This window comes from Solanum pennellii, chromosome 12 (genome assembly GCF_001406875.1).
Source record: "Solanum pennellii chromosome 12, SPENNV200".
Lineage (NCBI taxonomy): Eukaryota > Viridiplantae > Streptophyta > Magnoliopsida > Solanales > Solanaceae > Solanum > Solanum pennellii.
Genome location: NC_028648.1, coordinates 56,029,075 through 56,050,945, shown reverse-complemented (window position 1 = coordinate 56,050,945; position 21,871 = coordinate 56,029,075). Strand labels below are relative to the sequence as shown.

The following is a 21,871-nucleotide window of genomic DNA, read 5'->3' as shown; positions in this document are numbered from 1 at the left end:
AAAATATAGGAAAATGTGATGTTTGGTTTTTGTTCTAACCACCTATTTATAGCGAGAAAATCATCATATTATTTGATTAAAATGAACTCAAATAACAAAAATGTAAAAATATTTATGATGATTTTCTTATAAGATAGGATTTTAACAAAAAATCATTATATTTATAAAATTTCTTTTTAAGTTGATTTGTATCATTGTCAATCTCTAACAATATTAATTACAAATTACATATTTTCCTAATTAGATTGATGTTATTGAACTATTTATGAAGTTGTCATTATCTCATTCTTTTGTGACATATATATTAGTAAATTAATATATCAATTGATTAAATTTTATTTGGTAAATTTTTTGTTATTGTATTTATAGATTTTATTAATTTTCTCTTGTTCAATCATGTATATATCCTAATATAGTCATGCTTAATAAAAGACCTTCCATTTTTAGCTTTGATAATATTACTCATATTCATGTACAAAATAATTTAAGCGCTTCAATGTAAAATTTAAAGTTATTTGTGCAAGTTCTAGAGCATTTGTAGACTTGTAAAATATACTCGTAGCTTATGAAAAATGAAATAATATTGTAAAGGTAAGGAAGCCAAAATCATAACGCAATTGAAAATATATAAACTGATATTTAATATTCTCCTACACTTTATATTTCATTATAACATTTTTAACACGATAGAATGAAATTTGTGTCATGTCTATCGAATCACCAAATATTTGAATATGATACAATATGAAATTGTAACATCCTGCCATAGAAATAGTTAAATTTAGAAATCGCTAAATTGGAAATAGCGAATTTATTAAGTTATTTTTAAGTTTTGACTTTTTGGGTCAACTTCAACCAATAATAACTTTCAGTACATGAAGACTTAAGTGGTACATAGTATATCGAGTAAAAGGTCTTGGAATCATCTTTCCAACGCTATTGAGTTGTGTATGTTTTGAGTTTGAATGAGGGACATATGCTCCTTTTAAGTTATTATGACCATTTAAGAAAGTTACCCAAGCTAGTGAGGGGTATTTGGACTTTTCCTTACCCAATCATATTATAACGAATTCAGAAATATTTTTTGGTCATATCTGACATGGGTAAGTTTTACAATCGTTAATTAAGCTTTGGGTTTAATAAGAGAGTTAAAGAAGAATAAAATTAGAGAAAAGGAAGAACGATTAACATCTCTTACAAATTGAGGAGTGATGAACGCTAAATTACACCTAATTTAATACTAGACGTAGCGATCGTTATCTAGAATAAAACCCATTGATGTTTTGTTGTCCAACCCAGAGGAAACGGTACAAATTAGAATTCATTTATGAAGTTATAAATGTAATCTAGTCGGTGGTAGGAGTAATAATTGTAAAAAATATTGAAGTGAATTGAAGCGTTTGACAACGACTCTCAGATGGGAGGAATTGGTTTGTGGATGAGAAATCATTTTAACTCAAGTGTCCAAGCAAACCATGTAGCCATTATGGGTATTAACGGTTCATACTTTTTATATGATCTTGTAAGTTAAGCTAGTAGATCCACTAAGTTAAGTAGTTTTATGCTTCATCAAAGTATAAGACACTTCTTGTAGCATGGGCAAGACGATGTATCACCAATAAGGCTCCTAGCTGTGGTTGTCGGTTAGAAAATCTCCCACAAAAATTATATTTTTGTTACATATAATTAAATTTGAGTTTGTTCTTTTTTTTTTAACAAACTAAATGTTTTCATTGCTTTATATTAAGTGAAGTTATTCATGAGTTGAGTAGGGCCAAGGTAAGTGTTACTTCTTTCTTTATTCAAGCTTAAGTTGTGGTTAGCATACCAAATCGCATACTCGTACTTTCAATGTAATGATGCAAGTTTACCTACATCGTATCATGATAGAGACACACGTGACAAGGATCAATATCATCAAGCGCCTCGTTGATCCAGCTGAGCACTCGTAGTAAGTGGTGAGTCTCCTTGCATTTTGGCGGACACATTTACTTGTTTTTTCAGTCTTTATTTTATAGGATGTTGTGGGGTCTGTCTCAACATCCATCTTAATATTGTAGAGGCTTCATAGATAGTCAGACAGTTTAGTTTTGAGTTTCTTTCTTTTCTTTTTTTTTTGCAGAAGTTTTGCTATGAGACATACATGCCATTTTGGACAAGTTATTTATTTCATGTTATTTTATGAGAATGTTTTCTTATATTGATTTAACCGTTCCACTGATTTAAGTAAGTCCAGCCAAGGGTTCGCACAAGGACAGGAATGGTTAGTGAGTGCCGGCCACATCCTGGGTGTAGGTTGGGGGCGTGACAGTAGGTAAGTTAGAGTGTAGATGCAATAGCTTTCTATCTCAAAACTATTACAAGTCAAGCAATTTCTCACGCAACTCAACAATATTAACAATATAAACAACCCTGAACCTTTATTTATCTACTATATTAAGATATATAGGTAGAATCGAGTTTCACATTCATTCTTTTGAGTTGAACCCACATTAATCCAAAAATTACAATAATTGATATAAATCCTTGGTTAGAAAACCTCTTTCTAAAGAAAGCCCAGAACTCTTAGTTAGACTTGCATTTATAACAACTATTTATAGATTGATATACAACTATCGATTAAAACCACTCCAACTGTAACACCTCGTACCCGTAAAAAGACCATAATGCAGATTTTTTAAAACTTGCAGGTAAGACCCACGGTCGACACCCACGAACCGTATGGTGACACACGGCTGTGCTACTTGTTCATTATCAACATTTGCAACCCCCTAGAACTCTGTCCTAGAATTCCGTCTGAGGGTTGACCAACGGCCGAACCCACATACCTTAGGTTAGAACATGTACCGTGATCTGCTTCTGAATCATACCCATAGAAACCAGCGTCCAATCACGACTGACAATTGACAAGCACAGACCATCAGTTAATCGACAGTCGTTCGGTAACCTCGAAATCGGTTATGCTAGGGGTGTTTTGGTCTCTTCCGTAAGTGTTGGACCATTAAACTACGTCGTTCAATCCTAAACTATGTGTTTTTTGTTAGTTTTAGCGTGCAAAAATAATAAGAATTTATAAAAGTCAGATCATTCACAGACACTCAGAAACTTAGAAACTATAGAGGAGAGGCGACCAAACCCTTCCGAAGAATGCAACAAGGTTTCATTAGTTAAGGCTCTAAAATAAAAAGATTTCTCCATAAATTTTTTCATTAGGTATGTGGTATTACACTAGAGAATTCCTTTCACTAATTAGGCCGCTATTCAGTCAAAATCTTGATTCAATTAATGATTATCAACACCTAGGATTTCTTGAACGTTAAAAATGTTGGGTTTTACCTATCAGAATGATCCAAATCGTATTATCATGAATTTTGTATCAGTTTGTCCCATTTTCATGCATAAACTCAGAACCCTCGTTACGTAGTTCTTCTAGTTCTTGAATTACACACGTTATTCTAGTACATTAGAACATGCCTCAGTTTTCGAATGAATTATTATCAATATTATAAATGTTGCATTCCAAGTTTGCATGTCTGGATTGAGTTATCTAGTGTAACAACATTTAAGCCATAACATGTTAATTGCTTAATCATATGGAAATCTCAATACCGAGTGGACTGGGGTAAGTAACCCCCAATTGACATAACTACGTGCCCCATAGGATGTAAGTTCCCTTTGTGCGCATCATCTCATTCATCATATCAGTATGCCTATATATCTAAGGTAGGATATATTGGGTCTTCTCTATAGGTTTTATACATCGGACTTCACATTTAAGTCATTTGGTTTTAAGTCGTTTATTAGTAAGCTCCCTTACAGTTCATTCATATTCTATTGGATTTAACATGTTATCAATATAGTTCAATATTCAATTTCTTCATATTATAAACTTGGTCATTGCTTTATGCTTAGTCATGTACAACACTTTTAGTATCCTATTTATGTTCAAATCATGTCATTGCTTAGATGCTTTGATTAAGTAATGTTATTGTTCAGTATCACTCTATCCTTCATGCTCGGTACCTTTTAAGTGCTAACACATGTTCTGCGGTACATCTTCTCGTGATGTAGGTTCTAGTCCTCAGCATTCAGATACACATACATCGATTATCGATCATTAGTTCAACAACATTAATCGTGAGTCGTATTTCTATGAGGACTAGTGACATGACTATCTTTGTGTTGTTTTTAACTTTAGTTTCTGTTTTTCTAGTTCTAGCTGGGGCAAGTCCAAGTATTTCTAGTCAATTTGGAGGCTTATTTAAGACATCGCTTGTTCCATCTTTAGTCGTTTTGTTTGACTTTTCTTTTGTATTTAAACTCTGATTTATCTATATTCTCATTTTAGCGTATAGGTAATCTCTATCATTTCAACTATATCATGATTTAGCTTCTGCACATTATTCATTGTTTCAGTTTATCTCAAGTATGCTTATGATTATGAGAAAAGGGTTATCTTAGGTTTGCAACTACAATTTCAAAAAATTCAAACACAAGTACTAAACGAAATCACAATTAAACAACAAATAAACCATCAACAAGCAAGATCCAATAGATAATCTAAACCCTGTTCACAAAATCACACCCTTAGAATTGGGGTTTTATCTAGACATATACAAGAGATAGAAATTTATACCAAAATGAGTTTTCATTGAAATGGATATGTAGGTTTAAGAATCCATGGGTCTGATCCCAAATATGGAAGATGAAACCCTTTGAATCTTCAAGTACTTCAAAACCCTCTTCTAACTTATAACTCAACAAAAAAAAAAACTTAAAATTATTGTTCAATACTAAGGAATTCGATCCTAAGCTAAATATAATAATGAGTATTTATATTATTAAAACGTTGTGGTGCGAATGATCACTCAACGCAGATAGTCGGAACCGCCAATCAATTCAGCGATTTTGCTAGCCTATAATATCTTCGTAATTTCGATCATTGAGAGACATAGTACTACTAGTGGAACTACTCGGCAACACGCCCAGGACACCATTTCTCTGCCGATGTGATCCTTCCCTTCTTGGCTCAACTCAAAAAAGGGGGTGTTACACCATGCTAAATAAAAGACCATCTACTATTATCTTTCAGAATAGAAAAATATTTATTGTTTAATTTATATTATCCTACAAAATTCGTATGGAACTTCAATTCATTATTTTATGTTATTTGGGTATCTTCTAGAGTATTTCTAAATTCATAAAATCTATTGATCATTTATTACACGTGAAAAAAGTATCATAAGAATAATTTTTTTATATAAATTTATAAATATCTACAACCAGAAATTATTTTTTTTGTCATTTAAATAACATTAAAAATTATAAACTATAAATATGTATAAGTAGAAGTGAGGTGGTAAGACATGCTTTATCGATGATTATAAAGTAATGTTAATTTTATAGGTATAAGTAGATGCATGCTATACTCTATAAGAATTTTAATTTTTTTAAATGAGATATGTTGCACTTTAAGCTATCTGACATGAGTTTCATTTTCTCATTCAATATTCTCTTACTATTTTGTTTTTCAACACTTATACATCAGTTTCAATTGACAATTATTCCATACCCTTTTCGTTTTGATTTAAGTATATTATTTTGAATTGGCATGAAAATTGAGAAAATAAACTAACTTTTAAATCTTGTTTTGATAAATTAATGATATGTGAAATGTAACAAAATGCTTTTTATTCTTGTGATTTTATGCATGACATATGGAAAGCATTAGCTAAGAGCAGCCAAAAATAAAGAAAATACATTATATTTTAAAACTGACCTAAAAAAGGTAAGACAAAGAAATTAAAATGAAGTACTAAATACAAGTCCATCCCATTCAATAACAAATACATTTGAAGGTAAAAATTAAATTCATAAATATAACAAACATAATCATAGATATTAAATGAAAACTCTATAATACACAATTAAGTCACTGAATTTTAAATAAAGTTAAATATATCTATTCATTGGATCCAGATGGCGCTTCATTGAAATTGGACGAACTGTTGCCATCAACTCTTAAAGGTGAAAGGGACATTCCAATAGTTTGATACGGAAATTCTGTATCATACTCCATAAGTTGGCTTGCTACTCTTTCAACTTCTTCATCTGCAGCTTCCAAGAGCTCAATCAACTTTTTAAGGTCAGAAAAGTTGAGTTGTTCATAAGGAAGTTCTTTCCTTAATCTTTTGAGAGCTTTTCCATGTTTTTTTTGTTGTTCGAGTAAATTCTCCAACATGTTTAGTTCATTGTTGATCTCATCAACATTTACATTTTTATGAGATAAACTAGTGGAATTAGGAGAATCAAAACGGGGTTGACTTTCTCCAAGAAACTTATCCACAATTAACTCAGCGGAAGGGTGTCCACATGAATATACTTTGTTTCTAGATGAAAAATCACAACAGCAACATAAGCACCTCATAAAGTACATAGCTCACTTGCCTTTTTAAATAGGCCAATACGTCGTTTTGAGAATGTTACTTGTCTATTTTTTGAATTTTGTATCCTTGCAATTACAATTCTTTTGCGACCAATACATATTTTCATGGCTAAATTTCTTTATTGAAAATATAGGAAAATGTGATGTTTGGTATTTGTTCTAATTACCTATTTATAGCGAGAAAATCATCATATTATTTGATAAAAATGAACTCAAATAACAAAAATGTAAAAATATTTATGTTGATTTTCTTATAAGGTAGGATTTTAAAAAAAATCATTATATTTATTAAATTTCTTTTTAAGTTGATTTGTATCATTGTCAATCTCTAACAATATTAATTACAAATTACATATTTTCTTAATTAGATTGATGTTATTGAACTATTTATGAGGTTGTCATTATCTCATTCTTTTGTGACATATATATTAGCAAAGTAATATATCAATTGATTAAATTTTATTTGGTAAATTTTTTGTTATTGTATTTATAGATTTTATAAATTTTCTCTTGTTCAATCATCTATATATCCTAATATAGTCATGCTTAATAAAAGACCTTCAATTTTTAGCTTTGACAATATTACTCATATTCATGTACAAAATAATTTAAGCGCTTCAATTTAAAATTTTAAGTTATTTGTGCAACTTCTAGACCATTTGTAGACTTGTAAAATATACTCGTAGCTTATGAAAAATGAAATAATATTGTTAAAGTAAGGAAGCCTAAATCATAACGCAATTGAAAATATATAAACCGATATTTAATATTCTCCTACACTTTATATTTCATTATAACATTCTTAACACGATAGAATGAAATTTGTGTCTTGTCTATCGAATCACCAAATATTTGAATATGATATGATACATTATGAAATTGTAACATCCTGCCATAGAAATAGTTAAATTTAGAAAACGCTAAATTGGAAATAGCGAATTTATCATGTTATTTTTAAGTTGTGACTTTTTGGGTAAACTTCAACCAATCATAACTTTCAGTACATGAAGAGTTAAGTGGTACATAGTATACCGAGTAAAAGGTCTTGGAATCCTCTTTCCAACGCCATTGAGTTGTGTATGCTTTGAGTTTGAATGAGGGACATATGCTCCTTTTAAGTTATTATGACCATTTAAAAAAGTTACCCAAGCTAGTGAGGGGTATTTTGGACTTTTCCTTAACCACTCATATTATAACGAATTCAGAAATATTTTTTGGTCATATCTGACATGGGTAAGTTTTACAATCGTTAATTAAGCTTTGGGTTTAATAAGAGAGTTCAAGAAGAATAAAATTAGAGAAAAGGAAGAACAATTAAGATCTCTTACAAATAGAGGAGTGATGAACGCTAAATTACACCTAATTTAATACTAGACGTAGCGATCGTTATCTAGTATAAAACCCATTGATGTTTTTTTGTCCAACCCAGAGGGAACAGTACAAATTATAATTCATCAATGAAGTTATAAATGTAATCTAGTCGGTGGTAGGAGTAATAATTGTAAAAAATATTGAAGTGAATTAAAGGGTTTGACAACGACTGTAGGATGGGAGGAATTGGTTTGTGGATGAGAATTAATTTTAACTCAAGTGTCCAAGCAAATCATGTAGCCATCATGGGTATTAACGGTCATACTTTTTAGATGATCATGTAAGTTAAGCTAGTAGATCCACTAAGTTAAGTAGTTCTATGCGTCATCAAAGTATAAGACACTTCTTGCAGCATGGGCAAGACGATGTATCACCAATAAGGCTCATAGTGGTGGTTGTCGGTTAGAGAATCTCCCACAAAAATTATATTAATTACATATAATTAAATTTGAGTTTTTTCATTTATTTTCTTTAACAAACTAAATGTTTTCATTGCTTTATATTAAGTGAAGTTATTCATGAGTCGAGTAGGGCCAATGTAAGTGTTACTTCTTTCTTTATTCAATCTTAAGTTGTGGTTAGCATACCAAATCGCATAATCGTACTTTCAATGTAATGATGCAAGTTTACCTACATCGTATCATGATGGAGACACAGGTAACAAGGATCAATATCATCAAGTGCCTCGTTGATCCAACTGAGCACTCGTAGTAAGTGGTGAGTATCCTTGCATTTTGGCGGACATATTTACTTGTTTTTTTCAGTCTTTATTTTATAGGATGTTATGGGGTGTGTCCCCAACATCCATCTTAATATTGTAGAGGCTTCATAGATAGTCAGACAATTTAATTTTGAGTCTCTTTCTTTTTTTTTTTTGCAGAAGTTTTGCTATGAGACATACGTGCCATTTTGGACAAGTTATTTATTTCATGTTATTTTATGAGAATGTTTCTTATATTGATTTAACTGTTCCACTGATTTAAGTAAGTCAGGCCAAGGGTTCGCGAAAGGAAAGGAATGGTTAGTGAGTGCCGGCCACATCCTGGGTGTAGGCTGGGGGCGTGATAGTAGGTAAGTTAGAGTGTAGATGCGATATAATTCTATCTCAAGACTATTACAAGTCAAGCAATTTCTCGCACAACTCAACAATATTAAAAATATAAACAACCCTGAACCTTTATTTATCTACTCTATCAAGCTATATAGGTAGAATCGAGTTTCGCATTCATTCTTTTGAGTTGAACCCACATTAATAAAAAAACTATAATAATTGATATAAATCCTTGGTTAGAAAACCTCTTTCTAAAGCCAGACCAGAACTCTAAGTTATACATGCAATTATAACAACTATTTATAGATTGATATACAACTATCGATTAAACTTACTCCAATTGTAACACCCAGTACCCAAAAACAGACCATAATGCAGATTTTTCAGAACTTGCAGGTAAGACCCACGATCGACACCCACGAACCGTATGGTTACACACGGTCAGTGCCACTTTTTCATTATCAACATTTGCAACCCCCTAGAATTCATTCCTAGAATTCCGTCTAAGGGTTGACCAACAGCCGAACCCACATACCTTAGGTTAGACCATGTATCGTGATCTGCATACAGATCATACCCATAGAAACCAACGTCCAGTGACGACTGACGATTGACAAGCACAGACCATCAGTTAATCGATAGTCACTCGGTAACCTCGAAATCGGTTATGCCAGGGGTGTTTTGGTCTCTTCCTTAAGTGTTGGACTATTAATCTACGTCGTTCAACCCTAAACTATGTGTTTTTTGTTAGTTTTAGCATACAAACATAATAAGAATTTATCAAAGTCAGATCTTTCACAGACACTGAGAAACTTAGAAACTATAGAGGAGAAAGAGACCAAATCCTTCCGAAGAGTGCAACAAGGTGTCATTAGTTCAAGCTCCAAAATAAAAAGATTTCTCCATAATTTTTTTCACTAGGTATGTCGTATTACACTAGAGGATTCCTTTCACTAATTAGGCAGCTATATTTCAGTCAAGATCTTGATTCCATTAATGATTATCAACACCTAGGGTTTCTTGAACGTTAAAAATGTTGGGTTTTACCTATTAGAATGATCCAAATCGTATTATCCTGAATTCAATATCAGTTTGTCCCATTTTCATGCATAAACTCAGAACCGTCGTTATGTAGTTCTTGAATTAAACATGTTATTCTGTTACAGAAGAATATGCGTCAGTTTTCAAATGAATTATTATCAATATTATAAATGTTGCATTTCCAGTTTGCAAGTCGGGTTTGAGTTATCTAGTGTTACAAAATTTAAGCCATAAAATTTTAATTGCTTAATCATATGGGAATCTCAATACCGAGTGGAATAGGGTAAGTCATACCCAATTGATAGAACTACGTGCCCAATAGGATGTAAGTCCCCTTTGTGCGCATCATCTTATTCATCATATCAGAATGCCTATATATCTAAGGTAGGGTATATTGGGTCTTCTCTATAGGTTGCATACATCGGACTTCACATTTAAGTCATTTGGTTTTAAGTCGTTTATTAGTAAGCTCCCTTATAGTTCATTCATATTCTATTGGATTTAGCATGTTATCAATATAGTTCAATGTTCAGTTTCTTCATATTATCAACTTGGTCATTGCTTTATGTTTAGTCACGTACAATACTTTTTGTATTCTATTTCTGTTCAAATCATGTCATAGCTTAGATGCTTTGATTCAATAATGTTACTGTTCAGTATCACTCTATCCTTCATGCTCGGTACCTTTTAAGTGCTAGCACATGTTCTAGGGTACATCTTCTCGTGATGTAGGTTCTAGTCCTCAACATTCAGATCACACATTCATGGATTACCGATCATTAGTTCAACCACATTAGTCGTGAGTCGTATTTCTATGAGGACTAGTGACATGACTATGTTTGTGTTGTTTTAACTTTAGTTTCAGTTTTTCTAGTTCTAGCTTGGGCAAGTCCAAGTATTTCTAGTAAATTTAGAGGCTTTTTTAAGACATAGCTTGTTCCATCTTTAGTCGTTTTGTTTGACTTTTCTTTTGTATTTAAACTCTCAGTTATCTATATTATCATTTTAGCGTATAGGTAATCTCTATCATTTCAATTATATCGTGATTTAGCTTCTGCACATTATTCATTGTTTCATCTTATCTCAAGCATGCTTATGATTATGCAAAAAGGGTTATCTTGGGGTTTGCAACTACAATTTCAAAAAATTCAAACACAAGTACTAAACAAAATCACAATTAAACAACAAATAAACCATCAACAAGAAAGATCCAATAGATAATCTAACCCATGTTCACAAAATCACACCCTTAGAATTGGGGTTTTATCTAGACATATACAAGATATAGATCTTTATACCAAAATGAGTTTTCATTCAAATGGGCATGTAGGTTTAAGAATACATGGGTCTGATCCCAAATTTGGAGATGAAACCCTTTGAATCTTCAAGTACTTCAAAACCCTCTTCTAACTTATAACTTAAAAATAAAAGCTTAAAATTATTGTTCAATACTAAGGAATTCGATCCTAAGCTAAAAATAATAATGAGTATTTATATTATTAAAACGTTGTGGTGCGAATGATCACTCAACACAGTTAGTCGGAACCGCCAATCAATTCAGCGATTTTGCTAGCCTATAATATGTTCGTAATTCTTATCATTGAGGGACATAGTACTACTTAGTGGAACTACTCGGCAACAAGCCCAAGACACCATTTCTCTACCGATGTGATCCTTCCCTTCTTGGCTCTACTAAAAAAAGGGGGTGTTGCACCATGCTAAATAAAAGACCATCTACTATTAGCTTTCAGAATAGAAAAATATTTATTGTTTAATTTATATTATTGTACAAAATTTTTATGGAACTTCAATTCAGTATTTTATGTTATTTGGATATCTTCTAGAGCATTTCTAAATTCATAAAATCTATTGATCACTTATGACACGTGAAAAAAGTATCATAACAATAATTTTTTTTATTAATTTATAAATATCTACAACAAGAAATTATTTTTATTGTCATTTAAATAACATTAAAAATTATAAACAATAAATATGTATAAGTAGAAGTGAGGTGGTAAGACATGCTTTATCGATGATAATAAAGTAATGTTAATTTTATAGGTAGAAGCAGATATGGTGCACTTCAAGCTATTTGACATGAGTTTCATTTTCTTATTCAATATTCTCTTATTACTTTTTCTTTCAACACTTATACATCAATTTCAAATGACAATTACTCCATACTCTTTTCATTTTGATTTGAGTATATTGTTTTGAATTGGCATGAAAATTTAGAAAATAAACTAACTTTTAAATCTTGTTTTGATAAATTAATGATATGTGTAATGTAACAAAATGCTTTTTATTCTTGTGATTTTATGCATGACATATGGAAAGCATTAGCTAAGAGCAGCCAAAAATAAAGAAAATACATTATATTTTTTAAACTGACCTAAAAAAGGTGAGACAAAGAAATTAAAATGAAGGAAGTACTAAATAAAAGTCCATCCCATTAAATAATAAACATATTTGAATGTAAAAATTGAAATCATAAATATAACAAACATAATCATAGATATGAAAATCAAAACACTACACAATTAAGTCACTGAATTTTAAATAAAGTTAAAAATATCTATTCATTGGATCCAGATGGCGGTTCATTGAAATCGAACGAATTGTTGTAATCAACTCTTAAAGGACAAAGGGACATTCCAATAGTTTGATACAGATATTTCGTATCATACTCCATAAGTTTGCCCGCTACTCTTTTAACTTCTTCATATGTACACTCCATAAGTTGGCCCGCTACTCTTTCAACTTCTTCATCTGCAGTTTCCAAGAGCTGAATAAACTTTTTAAGGTCAGAAAAGCTGAGTTGTTCATATGGAAGTTTTTTCCTTAATCCTTGGAGAGCTTTTCCATGTTTTTTCTGTTGTTCTAGTGAATTCTCGAACATTTTTTAGTTCATTGTTGATCTCATCAACATTGACATTTTGATGAGCTAAAACAGTGGGGTTAGGAGCATCAAAACCGGGTAGATGATTTTCTCCAAGAAACTTATCCACAATTAACTCAGCAGAAGGATGTCCACATGAATATACTTTGTTGCTAGATGAAAAAATCACAAAAGCAACATAAGCATTACATAAAGTACATAGCTCACTTGCCTTTTTAAATAGGCCAATGCGTCGTTTTGAGAATGTTACTTGTCTTTTTTTTTGAATTTTGTATCCTTGCAATTACAATTCTTTTGCGACCAATGCATATTTTCATGGCTAAATTTATGGATTGAAAATATAGGAACATGTGATGTTTGGTTTCTGTTCTAACCAACTATTTATAGCGAGAAAATCATCTTATTATTTGATAAAAATGAACTCAAATAACAAAAATGTAATAATATTTATGATGATTTTCTTATAAGGTAGGATTTTAACAAAAATCATTATATTTATTAAATTTCTTTTTTAGTTGATTTGTCTCTTTGTCAATCTCTAACAATAGTAATTACAAATTACATATTTTTATGATTAGATTGATGTTATTGAATTAGTTATAAAGTTGTCATTATCTCATTCTTTTGGGAAATATATTTTAGTAAATTGATATATAAATTGATTAAATTTTATTAGGTAAATTTTTTGTTCTGGTATTTATAGATTTTCCTAATTTGCAATTGTTCAATCATGTATATATCCTAATATAGTCATGCTTAATAAAAGACCTTCCACTTTTAGCTTTGACAATATGAAAATATTTATTATCTTACTCGTATTCATGTACAAAATAATTTAAGTGCTTCAACTTAAAATTTAAAGTTATTTGTGCATATTCTAGAGTATTTGTAGACTTGTAAAATATACTCGTAGCTTATAAAAAATGAAATAATATTGTAACAGTAAGAAAGACTAAATCATAATGCAATTGAAAATATATAAACCAATTGTGAATATTCTCCTACTCTTTATATTTCATTAGAACTTTTTAAAACGATCGAATGAAATTTATGTCTTGTTTATCTAACCACAAAATATTTGAATATGATACGATACATTATGAAATTGTAGCATCCTTCCATAGATATAGTTAAATTTAGAAATCGCTAAATTGGAAATATCTCAATTGAGAATTTATCAAGTTATTCTTTAGTTGTTACATTTTGGGACAACTTCGGACAATCATAACTTTCAGTACATGAAGAGTTAAGTGGCACATAGTATACCTAATAGAAGGCCTTGGAAGCCTCTTTCCAACGCCACTGAGTTGCGTATGTCTTGAGTTTGAACGAGGGGCATATGCTCTGTTAATAGTTATTATGACCATTTAAGAAAGTTATCTAAGCTAGTGAGGGGTATTTTGGACTTTTCCTTACCCAATTAGATTAAAACGAATTAAGTAATATTTTTTTGTCATATTTGACGTGGGTAAGTCTTACAAATCCTTAATAAAGCCTTGGGTTTTATGAGAGAGTTCAAGAAGAGAAAAATTAGAGAAAAAGAAGAACAATTAAGATATTTTAAAAATTGAGGAGTAATGAACGCTAAATTACACCTCATTCAATACTAGACGTAGCGGTCGTTATCTAGTATAAAACCCATCAAAGATAAGTGGTCGAGCCCAGAAGGAATGTTACAAGTTTGAATTCATCTATGATACTATAAATGTAATCTAGTCGGTCGTAGGACTAAAAAATGTCATAAATATTTAAGTGAATTGAAGGGGTTGACTACGAATGTTAGATAGGAGGAATTGGTTTGTGGATGAGAATTCATATTAACTCAAGTGTCGATGGAAACCATGTATCCATCATGGGTATTAATGGGTTATACTTTTTAGATGATCACGTAACATAAACTGTAGAATCCACTAAGTTAAGTAAATCTATGCGACGTTAAAGTATCAGACAGTTCTGGCAGTGTGGGTTGATGTTGTGTCACCACTAAGGCTCATAGTGGTGATTGTCGGTTAAAAAATCTTCCACAGAAATTATATTACTTACATATAAGTAAAGTTGAGTTTGTTATTGCATTATCTTTAACTTTAACAACCCGAAATTGACTATGCTAAGTAATGCTTAACGTAATTAGAATGCCTAGACTAGACCGGGTTCACACGGATTAATGCGCGTGGAACCAGACCTCTGAACCTATGCATCAGCCAAGCCAACCAGCATAGTGAGTTTTTTGGATCTAGGCAAGGTTGGGTCCAGCCATGTAGGGCACCCGAATAATAAGATTCACTCGAATGAGCTTAATCAGTTTTGAAAGGGGTAATCTTAAGTTTGGAGGGTCTAAGGGTAAAATGGTCTTTTCAAGGATAGGGTAGTATTGTAATTATCCTAAATATTTAATCAAGTAATTAATTATTGAAAATTGTTGACAATTCAGGTAGGGTTTACCCGAATTGACCCATTTTCACGAGTTAGGCTTCACCCGGATTCGATCCTTGGTGGAAGCAATGATTAAATTGAATTAATTGGTATTTAATGATTGAGTTGAATTAATTGGTATTTAAATTTCTGATTCAAGTAAGGGAAAATCAGAGTTTTAAGAAACAATTAATAATAAAATAAATAAATAACAAAGAGTCCTGGTTTGACTAAGTCTTCAACTAAAACTCCTACTCCTAAACTTACACTTATCTCGCTCCACTCTCATTCTCACGTCTCTCACTCTCATTATGACGTCATCAGAAAAAGGAACAAGAAAATCAAAGTTCATCACTTGAAGAACTTGCACATAAAAACTTAAAAGAAAAACTAAACTTAAAAGGAAAGGCGAAAGCATTTTTCAAACGGTTTGCGCGTGAGTTTTGTTGGAGAAGCATTTGTTTTTCGTGGGAGTTGGCAGCATATGAGATTAGATTTAAAATGTGTTAAACGAAGATAAAAAGGTATGGGTTTTCTTCGTCTTGGTCCCTTTCCCAAAAGACCCCTAAAATTTAGTCAAATTCTAATCGGAAAACTAGAAATGTTCCCCTTTGTATGTCCCTGTTACTAGCTCCCGTCGATTGTTGTAGGTTGGGTATGTTTTCTGGTAGAAATTAGGGATATGATGTTTTCGTGATGATTATGTTCATGTATGTATGTTCGGATTTATGTGATGATGAAAATTTGTGCAATGTGTGTGTAGCCGTGTTCTTGGGCATGTTTTGGAGCATGAAAATGGCATGTTAAAGCCTTGTGTTTTTTGTATAAGATTACTTGGAAAAGGTGCACATAATAATGTAAGAAATATCCAGCGAATTACCTAAGAATCTAACGTATAAATGATTATAAAAAATGGACTAAAAACGTGACAAAATTTCCAGAAAAGCAACAAGTGAGATGCTAAAATTTTTAATTTTTTTTAAAGATGTGAGGTCATTAGGGATTGAACCCAAGACCTCACCATATGCTAGCTATTAAAAATCCAATAATAAAAATGAGGTAAGGGGGATTAGGAATGGGATAAGGCTCAAGTGAAGGAATGAAAGAGGAAAAAAATTTAAAAAAATGAGGTGTGTGGGGATCGAACCCACGACCTCTTGGATAGGTAAGGGAGATAGGAGAAAAATGGAAGAAAAATAAAATGAGGGGTGTGGGAATCAAACCCACAACCTCTCGGATAGGTGAGGAAGTTAGGAGAAAAATTAAATAAAAATAAATGAGGTTGTGGGGGATCGATACCACATCCTCTTGGTCTCCATCGAGAAAGAGAGGAAAGAAAAAAAAGGAAAAAGAATTGTAGGTGCTGGGATTCGACCTCAAGTCTCCAAGCTGAAAATACAAATCAAAAACTTAATATGAGAGTAAAAGGATTTGAAACAGGGTTCCCTTGCCCAGATCCGTGTTGATACATAAGTCTTACGTGAATAAATATTTAACGAATGCTTCCCATAGGAATCAAACTCGAGACCTTGGCATACTTACAAGATGCATAAGTCTTGTACCACATAATCTTGGGTAAGTATGAGTCACTTAGACGAATTATAAATGAAGCCTCATGGCTTGTACGTATGGATTCATAAGTACAGCGTACGTTTAAAAGTAAGTGAACCTAATATGTATGTGATGAATTGATGTGACTCCGGGGGGGTTAAGTAAGAGTGTGATACACACTTAAAAGGACAAGTGCATTGACATATGAAAAAAATGAACATTCACATAATGGGGTGAGTAATTATGAAGAGCTAATATGCTAAAGCTAATGAAAATAGTGATAACATGATAAGAGGCTAAGTTGAATGGTGAGGCAAGTCTCAACCAAGCCTAGGAAAATGTTACCAAATGTACTCACCGATGGGAGTGTAGAATGATGTAGAGTCAAATCTCAAGCGTACTACAAAAGAAAGTGTTAAGAATGAATTCATAGTTAATAAGCAAATAAAGAGTGACTACATGACTATAGGCTAGAGCAAGTGAGACAAGCTTCATCTACGCCTAAAAATCAGTCACTAAAATGAAATTTCTAAGTGAGTATATTTATGCTAGACGATGAATAAGAAAATAAAGAGTTGCTACATGAGGATGGGCTAGTACAAGTGAGACAAGATGTATCTACGCCTAAAATCAATGTCCCTCCATGTAAATTTCAAAATAGCATGTATATGTTATCCGTGAAGAAATAATGAAAGGTGAGTAAAAAAGAAATAAAAAGATGTTAAGAAAGAACAGCGTGGCACCACAATATGAGGCTAGTTCAAGTGAGACAAGATGTACCTACGCCAATATAATGTCACCAAAAGTACTCACCTAAGAGAGTTTTGAATATTAAGAGACAATTCTCAATCACAATGTATATGTAAGTGTAAGGACAATTCAAACTTAATACGTATAGAAGAGATGATAAATCATATAATAAGCTATGACTACCTCATGCTAGAAGCAAGCTTCGATGATATGTGAGTTGAATGTAAATACGAACTTCAAATGGAACTACAGTACGCTAGGTATGAGTGGTGATGCCTTTTTTCGGGAACGGCGGAGGTTCACGTAATTCTCATGAGATGAGACTGTCCACCAAGGTGGGCATGGTTCTCCCTAAATCTCCTAGTCTTTCAACTATGCTTCCAACATAGGGAACTAGCCAGTGGTTTTCCACCTAAGATATCTAGGGATGTTTTGGTTCACCTTGTCCAGTGACTCCACCTCTTTTCGGTGTGGTGAAGACACCAGATTTCATGATGCTCACATAATCTATGTTAGTTAAAGTTGAAGTTCCTCAAAGTATGAAATATAATGAAATGAATGATACTGAAGATGTATGTGCAAGACAATCAAGAGGTGAAATCAGATTCGGGTAATGACATTAGGTTATTCTTGGTCATTGCATATTATTATCCCGTTGAGGGTCATAATCTTCATTCTAGGTATATATGGAGTTTATATCGGTCTACGAATGAATGAAATGAATATTGTGACCTACGTATAAATGAAAGAAGTAGACTCTATGTTAGATAAAGAAGGCTCCCAAGTTGAGGTCCCATATGATGAGCCCTCATTTGGGAAGTCCTAATGTTAAGTCCGTGATTCCAATGTCTTATGGTATAAAAACGAATGGTATGTGATATATGTATGTTCTATATGAAATATGTTATGTGTTGGGTGAAATACTAAAAGAATGATGATAGATGCTACTCTCATAGCATGACTTTCCTAATCAAATTTAGCAAGGCCAACTGACTTGGCTTTCCATAATTCATATCTTTAGGAGAGAGTTCTTTTTAATCATGCATTTCCTTGGTGTGTACTTGCATACATCCATACTTAGTAAAAGTGTGTACTTATCCCATACATTATAGTATTTTAGGTACAGGTTTAGGAGGGTGTTGAAGACATTCATTGCAGTTGTTCGGACATCAGAGCTTTTCATCCAGACTTGGTAGGTCCCCATTCATCCGAGGATGCCTGCCGTTATGTTTCTAGCTTAGTAATTGGTTTAGGCTAGTGGATTATGTTCCACTAGTATTTCTTTCCTATTTTGTTCAGACTTATGTAATGGTGCCAATTTGGCAATTGTTACTAATGCTATAAGACTATTTATTTCAAGATTGAACGACTCTTTATAAGATGGTTTATACGCATGAGCAATGAACTTATTTATATATATATGCATGTTATAACTATGATGTCTATTTACACTTCAAACAAAACAAAAAGTTTCAAATTTTCTTCTAAAATAAACCTAACGAATGTAATGACGATGTAAGTAGGCTTGTCTGCGACCTCTGAGAGGTCAACGATGTCGGTTTTTGCTAGGGTCTTGACCTCGGTCCTGACATTAACAAACGAAGTGTTTTCATTGTTTTAAAAGTTTATATACTGCATGTTTTAACTGCTTTACATAAAATCAAGTTATTCATGAGTTGAGTCTAATATCTCATATTCTAGATAAACTAAGGTTAATCTAAGAAAAACAAGAAGATTCAAATTTGGAAATAAGTGAGGAAAATCTGGAAAATTTCAAATTTTCAAAAGTGAGTTTTGGTTATTTTCAAACGACCATAATTCCCAGCTCAGAAGGAGTTTTAACGCCAAGTTTGTGAATTTTCGAGTTTGTATGAGGGAGATATGACTTTGGGAAGTTAGGTTGTTGAGCCGGGAAAGTTCCAAATCCGGATTTTTTAAGGGTGTTTTGATATTTTCCTAAATTAATTATTATTTTTGTTTTAGAGGTAATAAGTTGGGGTCTAAGATGATCCCAATTGGTTTCCACATTTAGAAAATAATCTAGGGATTTGAGAGAAAGAAGAAAAGAGGAGAAGGGAGAAGAAGAAGCAAGAACGCCAAGAATTCATTCATTCATTTTGTCGAGGGTGATCCCTAATAAGGTATATGAGATCATTTGGTTTTGGGTTCTTTCGACCACACCCAAATTGTTTTAATTCTTTAAAGTTTGAAATATTGAATGAAGAACATGAAATTCTTGATGAAACTTTGTGAAATCTTGTTGGTTGAATTGTAGCTGATGTCTAGTAGTTTGGGTTCTTGTTTTCGGATCTAAACTATTGGGTAATGCGTTAATCGGGGATCCTTAGTGTTTGGGTTGGAATCCATGAGAGTTTGGGAAGGTTTAGAGACAAAAACAAAAATGAAAGTCTGAAAACTTGTCTAATAAGCAATGGAGCACCACGCCTCCAAAGCCGCTCAGGACAGAGTCGGTTTGTCATGCTCTGGTGCGCCATGCTAGAGGAAAACCTCTCTCCATCAGGATCTGGTGCTCTGCCCCTCTCAGAGCGCCCAAACCCCCAGGAGACTCCATTCTTTCCCTATCTTTTTTGTAGTAGTTCGTAAGTGATGTACCCTTCGTTACTGGTGGATTCCAATACTCTAGAGTACATTTATCATCAAAATATCATCCATAAACATCAGATCATGATCCTTGTATCCATAATCAAAATTCAAGGGAGGTTAGGATCAATGCCAAAAAAGTAAGAAGTCTAGTCTAAAACTATGAAGTGAGTAAAAGTAAAGTTTTCAAGTTTTTAGAGACTTACTTAAAAATTTCAACTTTCTTTAAGGCTCAAGTAAAATTTAAAGAAAAGAGGAAAGATTGAGTACATTTCTCAAAAAGGTATAAGGGAACTAAGTATTCCTTAGAGTTAAAGTTTCAAGTTAAGTAAAGAGAAAGGGTTGAGTTCATTTTTTATAAAAGGGGACTAACTATTCCCTAAAGGTTGATAAAATCTTTTACATTTAGGTTTAAAGGAAAATAAAGAGTTTTAAAAGAGTGTAAAGGTTGAGTCCATTTATCAAAAGAATATAAGGGAACTAAGTATTCCCTAAGAATTAAATTAAAGTTTCAAGTTAAGTAAAGAGCAAGAATTGTGTTCATTCCTCAAATGTAATAAAAGGGGACTAAGTATTCCCTAAAGGTTGATAAATGTTTTACATTTAAGTTTCAAGGAAACTAAGGAGTTTCAAAAGAGTTTTTAACTAAAGAAAGGAACATTGATTCCAAAAAGGAGCTTTTTAAGATAAAGGTTCAGTAAATTATCTCAACCCAAAGGAAGGAAATTTTAGTAAAAACTGTGAGCTAAAGCAAGTTTTAGGAGTAGTATTGAGCATCAATGTGGGTATGAGAGTTCAGGTAACTCAAGTCCCCATATAAATTATGTAGCCATCATGGCTATGAAAGTTTCTTACTTTTTAGATGATAATGTAAGGTAAGCAAGTGGATCCACTAGGTAGAGGATGTTCTATGCGACAACAAAGTATTGGACAATTCTGGCAGTGTGAACAAGACGCTGTATCACTAATTAGACTCATAGTGGTTGTTGTCGGCTAGAGAAACTCCCACTGAAGCTATATAACATTCACATATAGTAAAGTTGAGTTTATTATCATTATATCTTTAATGAACTAAGAGTTACACTGTTTTATCAGTTTTTCACATATATATTGCTTATGTAATTTTTGATTTTATATTGAGTTTTTGTCTTATGGGTTGACAAGATCCAAGGTAAGCTCATCCTTACTCCGTTTCAAGATTCATAGTTGTACTTAGCATTGTAACTTGCATACTCGTACATTCAATGTACCGATGCTAGTTGGCCTGCATCATTTAATGATGTAGACGCATGTACCGGCGCTTTGTTGATCCAGATTTGTCTCCACAGTCAATGGTGAGCCTCCTTGCATTCTGAAGGACATCCATTTCATTTACTTTAGTAGTTTGGTTTTAGGATTTTGTGGGGTTTGTCTCAACATCCCTCATAAGTTAGTGTAGAGGCTTCGTAGAGAATTAGTATTTGAGTTTGAAGTTTATTGTTACTTGTTGAGACTTGAGTGCCATTTTGGCCAGATATTGTATAAAATATTAGTTTTGAACATGCTGTTTTTGTTAAGTAAGTTGAGTTTAGTCTTCCACTGAGTTAGTAAGCCATACCAAGGGTTCGCTGGGAACCAGTAATGGTCTCCGAGTGATAGTTCCGCCCACGATGTAGGCTTGGGGCGTGACAAACGTTGTTTCAAAGCCCAGAGTTCAAGAGTCATATGGAGTCTATGAATTTGTGTCTGTAGTGTGTTAGTCACCGGT

At 32.5% G+C, this 21,871-nt stretch overlaps 1 protein-coding gene across 1 annotated transcript; it reads right to left on the bottom strand.

Moving 5' to 3' along the window:
* Positions 1-5,962: 5,962 nt before the first annotated feature.
* Positions 5,963-21,490, bottom strand: LOC107006381. The gene is made up of 2 exons (XM_015204947.1): positions 21,420-21,490; positions 5,963-6,389 (listed from the first exon to the last, which is right to left on the bottom strand). The coding sequence occupies exons 1-2, from the start codon at positions 21,488-21,490 to the stop codon at positions 5,963-5,965; spliced, it is 498 nt and encodes a 165-aa protein (XP_015060433.1).
* Between the last annotated feature and the right edge of the window lie 381 nt (positions 21,491-21,871).

Coding starts and splice junctions, on each gene's coding strand:
- LOC107006381 (XM_015204947.1), bottom strand. CDS start 21,490: ATGGATGTCCTTCAGAATGCAAGGAGGCTCACCATTGACTGTGGAGAC. Junction 6,390..21,419: donor TCTGGATCAACAAAGCGCCG/GTACATGCGTCT, acceptor TTTTTCATCTAG/AAACAAAGTATATTCATGTG.